General features: G+C 58.1%; 1 protein-coding gene across 1 annotated transcript; it reads left to right on the top strand.

The window, feature by feature from the left end:
* Window positions 1-1,688: 1,688 nt before the first annotated feature.
* Window positions 1,689-5,819, top strand: LOC140473690 (tRNA 2'-phosphotransferase 1-like; the record flags this gene model as incomplete). Its single annotated transcript, XM_072567626.1, is given in 5 exon segments — window positions 1,689-2,071; window positions 3,841-3,918; window positions 4,024-4,102; window positions 5,648-5,680; window positions 5,683-5,819. Coding segments are annotated over 4 exon segments (324 nt in total), but the record flags the coding sequence as incomplete, so codon positions are not given.
* Window positions 5,820-9,310: the final 3,491 nt, after the last annotated feature.

Raw genomic sequence — 9,310 nt, 5'->3', positions numbered from 1 at the left:
TCCCTATCTCTGTAACCGCCTCCAGCCCCTACTCCCCCTCCCTATCTCTGTAACCCCCTCCAGCCCCTACACCCCCTCCCTATCTCTCTAACCCCCTCCAGCCCCTACACCCCCTCCCTATCTCTGCAACCCCCTCCAGCCCCTACACTCCCTCCCTATCTCTGCAACCCCCTCCAGCCCCTACACCCCCTCCCTATCTCTGTAACCCCCTCCAGCCCCTACACCCCCTCCAGCCCCTACACCCCCTCCAGCCCCTACACCCCCTCCCTATCTCTGTAACCCCCTCCAGCCCCTACACCCCCTCCCTATCTCTGTAACCCCCCGCACCCCCTCCCTATCTCTGTAACCCCCTCCAGCCCCTACACTCCATCCAGCCCCTACACCCCCCTCCAGCCCCTACACCCCTCCAGCCCCTACACCCCCCTCCCTATCTCTGTCACCCCCTCCAGCCCCTACACCCCCTCCCTATCTCTGTAACCCCCTACACCCCCTCCCTATTTCTGTCACCACATCCAGCCCCTACACCCCCTCCCTGTCTCTGTAACCTCCTCCAGCCCCCTACACCCCCTCCCTATCTCTGTAAGCCCCTACATCCCCTCCCTATCTCTGTAAGCCCCTACACCCCCTCCCGCCCCTACACCCCTCCCCGCCCCTACACCCCCTCCCTATCTTTGTAACCCCCTCCCTATCTCTGTAACCCCCTCCCGCCCCTACACCCCCTCCCTATCTCTGTAACCCCCCTCCGCCCCTACACCCCCTCCCTATCTCTGTAACCCCCTCCAGCCCCTACACCCCCTCCCTATCTCCTGTAACCCCCTACACCCCCCCTCCCTATCTCTGTTACCCCCTCCCGCCCCTACACCCCCCTCCCTATCTCTGTAACCCCCTCCAGCCCCTACACCCCCTCCCTATCTCTGTAACCCCCTACACCCCCTTCCTATCTCTGTAACCCCCTACACCCCCCTCCCTATCACTGTCACCCCCCTCCAGCCCCTACACCCCCTCCCTATCTCTGTCACCCCCTCCCTATCTCTGTAACCCCCTCCAGCCCCTACACCCCCTCCCTATCTCTGTCACCCCCTCCAGCCCCCCTACACCCCCCTCCCTATCTCTGTCACCCCCCTCCAACCCCTACACCCCCTCCTTATCTCTGTCACCACCGCCAACCCCTATACCCCCTCCCTATCTCTGTAACCCCCTCCAGCCCATACACTCCCTCCCTATCTCTGTAAGCCCCTACATCCCCTCCCTATCTCTGTAAGCCCCTACAACCCCCTCCCTATCTCTGTAACCCCCTCCAGCCCCTACACCCCCCCTCCCTATCTCTGTAACCCCCTCCAGCCCCTACACCCCCTCCCTATCTCTGTAACCCCCTACACCCCCCTCCCTATCTCTGTAACCCCCTACACCCCCCCTTCCTATCTCTCTAACCCCCTACACCCCCCTCCCTATCTCTGTAACCCCCTCCAGCCCCTACACTCCCTCCCTATCTCTGTAACCCCCTCCACCCCCTCCCTATCTCTGTAACCCCCTCCAGCCCCTACACCCCCTCCCTATCTCTGTAACCCCCTCCACCCCCTCCCTATCTCTGTAACCCCCTCCAGCCCCTCCCTAATTCTGTAATTCCCACCAATCCCGGCCTGTTGAGCATCTGCTGACTCGTATCACTTTTTGGGGGCCGTGCCTTCAGCTGCCTGGGCTGCTGAGCTCAGGAACTCCTTTCCTGACCCCTTCTCTCTGTCTCTGTCCCTCCTGTTTAAAAACACAGCTTTATGAGCTTTCAGTTGCCTGTCCCTAATATCTCCTGATGGAGCTCAGGGTCAGACTCTGATTGATACTGCTCGGCAGGGTTTTGGGGAGGTTTTGCTGCAATTTACTTGGAGCTGAAGTAAAAAATGCAATCTGTTCACTGTATACGAGTGAGATCCGTCTCTCTCTCTGGTCTCTGGACCCTCTACACAGTGAGCTGGGCTCTGTCATTGTACAGTGAGCTGACAGTACAGTTTGATTCTAAAGTTGTCAGATTACCAGCAGAGAACCATTCCCTCCATAACACACAGCCATTGTAAAGGTAAGCTTGTTTTTCTGATCAAGTCAATTTTCCACAGTTTTAGGCATTATGTTTCCAGCTGAAACTTCAAACACTTGGAAAAATGTATAACTGTGGCTGAACACATTTTGGGAAATATTTGGAATGAAGACGATTGCCTGAGTGGTTAAAAGCAGCAAGTGCTGGAGGAACTCAGCAGGTTTGGCATTGTCTTGTGGAGAGAGGGAAGAAGAAAACAGAAGTTGAATTTTTCAAACCCAGTGAGCCTCCTTCAGAAAGAAGAGTCTGCACAGATCAGCTGGGGTTCTCCTGCACTTTCTGAGTTTGTTTCAGATCTCCAAAATCCACAGGCTTTTGAGTTAACCCTGAGGCCTAGTCCCACTCTGGGGGAAGGTGGGGGGGGGGGGGGGGGTCCCTGGGGGGCCTCGTCCCTCGTCCCTCGTCCCTCGTCCCTCTCTGGGGGAGGGGAGGGTCCTGAGGCCTGGTCCCTCTCTGGGGGAGGGGAGGTCCTGAGGCCCTGGTCCCCTCTCTGGGGGAGGGGGGGGGGGATCCTGGGGCCTGGTCCCTCTCTGGGGGAAGGGGAGGGTCCTGAGGCCTAGTCCCTCTTTGGGGGAGGGAGGGATCCTGAGGTCTCGTCCCTCTCTGGGGGGAGGGGAAGGACACCGACAGGGTTGACGGTGGGTGAGCATTCCCTTCCAAACTCCTTGGGAAGGGGGATAGTCCAGGGGTAAGAGAGGATTGAGAATGAAGAGACGTTTCTTCACTCAGAGGGTCAAGGGGTTTTCACTGTTGAATATTCTTAACACTCCAATGGACAAGGGTTTCGTCTAGGGATATGGGGAGCGGGCGGGAAGGTGGAGCTGAAGCCTAACATGAGCTGAATGGGCTGAATGGCCTCATTTCCAGAGGGGTGGAGGTATCTGCACTACCGGCTCCTCGCCACTGGAGGGCGCTGACTGCCCGCACCTGCGGCCACTCCGCTGGTCACCACTGTGTCCTACACTTCCGGGATCGGCCTAAACCTGAGACTGAGCCTGAGGAGGCGCCCAGAGGGACTAGGCCTCAGGACCCTCCCCTCCCCCAGAGAGGGACTAGGCCTCAGGACCCTCCCCTCCCCCCCCCCCCCCCCCCCCCAGAGAGGGACTAGGCCTCAGGACCCTCCCCTCCCCCAGAGAGGGACTAGGGCTCAGGACCCTCCCCTCCCCCAGAGAGGGACTAGGCCTCAGGACCCTCCCCTCCCCCCAGAGAGGGACTAGGCCTCAGGACCCTCCCCCCCCCCCCCCCCAGAGAGGGACTAGGGCTCAGGACCCTCCCCTCCTCCAGAGAGGGACTAGGCCTCAGGACCCTCCCCTCCCCCAGGAGAGGGACTAGGGCTCAGGGGGGGGGGGGGGGGGGGGGGGGGGGACCCTCCCCTCCCCCAGAGAGGGACTAGGCCTCAGGACCCCTCCCCTCCCCCAGAGAGGGACTAGGGGCTCAGGACCCTCCCCTCCCCCAGAGAGGGGACTAGGCCTCAGGACCCTCCCCCTCCCCCAGAGAGGGACTAGGGCTCAGGACCCTCCCCCTCCCCCAGAGAGGGGACTAGGCCTCAGGAACCCCCTCCGCACCCCCCCCCCCACCCCCCCATAGGGTCTAGGCCCAGAACCCCCCTCCCCAGACAAGGACAAGGCCTCAGTGCACGAGGTCCTCTGAGCCGAAGCAAGGCTTGGTGCTGGTTGGTTTGTGAAGTTGGAGGGTGCCTCAGTTACAAACAGGATTTTTTCTTTCTCCTTGGTACTTGGTGCTGTGGGCAGCTGATGGAGCGAGCTGAGAACCAGGAGCAGACTGGACGGGCAGTGGCCAGGCGCCGACCCCAAGGTCGGGCCAGCAAGGTGGGTCATGTCCGGGTTCACTAAGAACTGGCGATTGGCCAAAGGGCCTGTTCTGTACTATCAGAGGCTCCTTCCCTGTTAACATTCCCATTAAAACATTCACAGGATCCTGATATCCGATTGTCCAAAACCCTCTCCTACATCCTGCGGCACGGAGCGGCTGAACTGGGATGTGTGATGGGGAAAAGGTAACGAGTGGCCTCCAGATTGTGGCAGATAATGGGGAGGGGGGGGGGAGCAGGGAGAGGAGGGAGAACTCTTTGGGATGGAGAGGCTGGAGACAATGGGATTCCGAGTGTTGGGAATATGTCACATATAAACGTGAGTAATATAAGATATGGGGTATTGGGAATATGATGGGGGTTGGGGGGATATGAGGGTTGGAGATGGGGATGGGGGTTGGGGGGATATGAGGGTTGGAGATGGGGATGGGCGGGTTTGGGGGGATATGAGGGTTGGAGATGGGGATGGGCGGGTTGGGGGGATATGAGGGTTGGAGATGGGGATGGGGGTTGGGGGGGATATGAGGGTTGGAGTTGGGGATGGGGGGTTTGGGGGGATATGAGGGTTGGAGATGGGGATGGGGGGTGGAGATGGGGATGGGGGTTTGGGGGGGATATGAGGGATGGGGATGGGGATGGGGGTTTGGGGGGATATGAGGGATGGAGATGGGGATGGGGGGGTTGGAGATGGGGATGGGGGGTTTGGGGGGATATGAGGGATGGAGATGGGGGATGGGGGGTTTGGGGGGATATGAGGGTTGGAGATGGGGGATGGGGGGTGGAGATGGGGATGGGGGTTTGGGGGGATATGAGGGATGGGGATGGGGATGGGGGGTTTGGGGGGATATGAGGGATGGAGATGGGGATGGGGGGGTTGGAGATGGGGATGGGGGGTATGGGGGGTTTGGGGGATATGAGGGATGGAGATGGGGATGGGGGGTTTGGGGGGATATGAGGGTTGGAGATGGGGATGGGGGGGTGGAGATGGGATGGGGGTTTGGGGGGATATGAGGGATGGGGATGGGGGTTTGGGGGGGGGGGGGGGGGGGATATGAGGGATGGGGATGGGGATGGGGGGTTTGGGGGATATGAGGGATGGAGATGGGGATGGGGGGGTTGGAGATGGGGATGGGGGGTATGGGGGGATATGAGGGATGGGGATGGGGGGTTGGAGATGGGGATGGGGGTTTGGGGGGATATGAGGGATGGGGATGGGGGTTTGGGGGGATATGAGGGTTGGAGATGGGGATGGGGGTTGGGGGGATATGAGGGTTGGAGATGGGGATGGGCGGGTTGGGGGGTATGAGGGTTGGAGATGGGGATGGGGGTTGGGGGGATATGAGGGTTGGAGATGGGGATGGGGGGGTTGGGGGGATATGAGGGACGGAGATGGGGATGGGATTGGGGGGATATGAGGGTTGGAGATGGGGATGGGCGGGTTGGGGGGATATGAGGGTTGGAGATGGGGATGGGGGGTTTGGGGGGATATGAGGGTTGGAAATGGGGATGGGCGGGTTGGGGGGATATGAGGGTTGGAGATGGGGATGGGGGGGTTGGGGGGATATGAGGGTTGGAGATGGGGATGGGGGGTTTGGGGGGATATGGCTTGGTCTGTGGAGCTGGTGTTTGAGGTGGGGAATGAGGGAGAGAGACCGAGACAGTGACCGAGAGTGAGTTACCGAGGCCCGGTCCTTTGAACTGGTTGTTCCTGTTGTGGTTTTGTTGTGAAGATGGTTTTGTGGACGTGGAGGAGATTCTGCGAAGCCCCAGTGTCAATGTTACACACAGCAGGACGTTCAGAGAGTGGTCGAAAACAACTCCAAACAACGTTTCACAGTTCGACACAACCCCCACACAGGAACACTACAGATCCGTGCCAACCAGGGACACAGTGTGCAGGTACGTACCCCAATAACACCCCCACCCCCAAACCAGGGGCACAGTGTGCAGGTACGTACCCCAATAACACCCCAAACCAGGGACACAGTGTACAGGTACGTACCCCAATAACACCCCCAAACCAGGGGCACAGTGTACAGGTACGTACCCCAATAACACCCCCACCCCAAACCAGGGGCACAGTGTGCAGGTACGTACCCCAATAATACCCCCAAACCAGGGACACAGTGTGCAGGTACATTACCCCAATAATACCCCCAAACCAGGGACACAGTGTACAGGTACGTACCCCAATAATACCCCCAAACCAGGGTCACAGTGTGCAGGTACGTACCCCAATAATACCCCCACCCCCAAACCAGGGACACAGTGTGCAGGTACGTACCCCAATAATAACCCCCACCCCAAACCAGGGACACAGTGTACAGGTACGTACCCAATAACACCCCCACCCCCAAACCAGGGGCACAGTGTGCAGGTACGTACCCCAATAACACCCCCACCCCCAAACCAGGGGACACAGTGTGCAGGTACGTACCCCAATAACACCCCCAAACCAGGGACACAGTGTACAGGTACGTACCCCAATAATACCCCCACCCCCAAACCAGGGACACAGTGTACAGGTACGTACCCCAATAATACCCCCAAACCAGGGACACAGTGTGCAGGTACGTACCCCAATAATACCCCCACCCCCAAACCAGGGACACAGTGTACAGGTACGTACCCCAATAATACCCCCAAACCAGGGACACAGTGTGCAGGTACGTACCCCAATAATACCCCCAAACCAGGGACACAGTGTACAGGTACGTACCCCAATAACACCCCCACCCCAAACCAGGGACACAGTGTGCAGGTACGTACCCCAATAATACCCCCAAACCAGGGACACAGTGTGCAGGTACGTACCCCAATAATACCCCCAAACCAGGGTCACAGTGTGCAGGTACGTACCCCAATAATACCCCCAAACCAGGGACACAGTGTGCAGGTACGTACCCCAATAATACCCCCAAACCAGGGTCACAGTGTGCAGGTACGTACCCCAATAATACCCCCAAACCAGGGGCACAGTGTGCAGGTACGTACCCCAATAACACCCCCACCCCCACAAACCAGGGACACAGTGTGCAGGTACGTACCCCAATAATACCCCCACCCCCCAAACCAGGGTCACAGTGTACAGGTACGTACCCCAATAATACCCCCACCCCCAAACCAGGGACACAGTGTACAGGTACGTACCCCAATAATACCCCCAAACCAGGGACACAGTGTACAGGTACGTACCCCAATAACACCCCCACGCCCCAAACCAGGGACACAGTGTACAGGTACGTACCCAATAATACCCCCCACCTCCAAACCAGGGTCACAGTGTGCAGGTACGTACCCCAATAACACCCCCAAACCAGGGACACAGTGTGCAGGTACGTACCCAAATAATACCCCCAAACCAGGGACACAGTGTGCAGGTACGTACCCCAATAATACCCCCACCCCCAAACCAGGGACACAGTGTGCAGGTACGTACCCCAATAATACCCCCAAACCAGGGACACAGTGTGCAGGTACGTACCCCAATAATACCCCCACCCCCAAACCAGGGGCACAGTGTGCAGGTACGTACCCCAATAATACCCCCAAACCAGGGACACAGTGTGCAGGTACATACCCCAATAATACCCCCTCCCCAAACCAGGGTCACAGTGTGCAGGTACGTACCCAATAATACCCCCAAACCAGGGACACAGTGTACAGGTACGTACCCCAATAACACCCCCAAACCAGGGACACAGTGTGCAGGTACGTACCCCAATAATACCCCCTCCCCCAAACCAGGGGACACAGTGTGCAGGTACGTACCCCAATAATACCCCAAACCAGGGACACAGTGTACAGGTACGTACCCCAATAATACCCCCCAACCCCCAAACCAGGGTCACAGTGTGCAGGTACGTACCCCAATAATACCCCCAAACCAGGGACACAGTGTACAGGTACGTACCCCAATAATACCGCCAAACCAGGGTCACAGTGTGCAGGTACGTACCCCAATAATACCCCCAAACCAGGGACACAGTGTGCAGGTACGTACCCAATAATACCCCCACCCCCAAACCAGGGACACAGTGTGCAGGTACGTGCCCCAATAATACCCCCAAACCAGGGACACAGTGTACAGGTACGTACCCCCAATAACACCCCCCACCCCCAAACCAGGGACACAGTGTGCAGGTACGTACCCCAATAATACCCCCAAACCAGGACACAGTGTACAGGTTACGTACCCCAATAATACCCCCAAACCAGGGACACAGTGTGCAGGTACGTACCCCAATAACACCCCCACCCCCAAACCATGGTCACAGTGTGCAGGTACGTACCCCAATAATACCCCCCACCCCCAAACCAGGGACACAGTGTACAGGTACGTACCCCAATAATACCCCCAAACCAGGGACACAGTGTACAGGTACGTACCCCAATAATACCCCCAAACCAGGGACACAGTGTGCAGGTACGTACCCCAATAATACCCCCACCCCCAAACCAGGGACACAGTGTACAGGTTACGTACCCCAATAATACCTCCCCAAACCAGGGACACAGTGTGCAGGTACGTACCCCAATAATACCCCCCACCCCCCAAACCAGGGACACAGTGTACAGGTACGTACCCCAATAATACCCCCCACCCCCAAAACCGGGGACACAGTGTACAGGTACGTACCCCAATAATACCCCCAAACCAGGGACACAGTGTATTGGTACGTACCCCAATAACACCCCCAAACCAGGGTCACAGTGTACAGGTACGTACCCCAATAATACCCCCACCCCCAAACCAGGGACACAGTGTACAGGTACGTACCCCAATAATACCCCAAACCAGGGACACAGTGTACAGTACGTGCCCCAATAATACCCCCACCCCAAACCAGGGACACAGTGTGCAGGTACGTACCCCAATAACACCCCCCACCCCCCAAACCAGGGACACAGTGTGCAGGTACGTACCCCAATAACACCCCCACCCCCAAACCAGGGACACAGTGTGCAGGTACGTGCCCCAATAACACCCCCAAACCAGGGTCACAGTGTACAGGTACGTACCCCAATAATACCCCCAAACCAGGGGCACAGTGTGCAGGTACGTACCCCAATAATACCCCCACCCCCCAAACCAGGGACACAGTGTACAGGTAGCTACCCCAATAATACCCCCACCCCCAAACCAGGACACAGTGTGCAGGTACGTACCCCAATAATACCCCCAAACCAGGGTCACAGTGTACAGGTACGTACCCCAATAATACCCCCCACCCCCAAACCAGGGACACAGTGTGCAGGTACGTACCCCAATAATACCCCCAAACCAGGGACACAGTGTACAGGTACGTGCCCCAATAATACCCCCAAACCAGGGACACAGTGTACAGGTACGTGCCCCAATAATACCCCCACCCCCAAACCAGGGGACA

The sequence above is a fragment of the Chiloscyllium punctatum genome, unplaced genomic scaffold (genome assembly GCF_047496795.1).
Source record: "Chiloscyllium punctatum isolate Juve2018m unplaced genomic scaffold, sChiPun1.3 scaffold_683, whole genome shotgun sequence".
In the NCBI taxonomy this organism is placed as follows: Eukaryota; Metazoa; Chordata; class Chondrichthyes; order Orectolobiformes; family Hemiscylliidae; genus Chiloscyllium; species Chiloscyllium punctatum.
The sequence above is the reverse complement of the archived record's forward strand: the minus strand, read 5'-3'. Positions and strand labels throughout refer to the sequence as shown.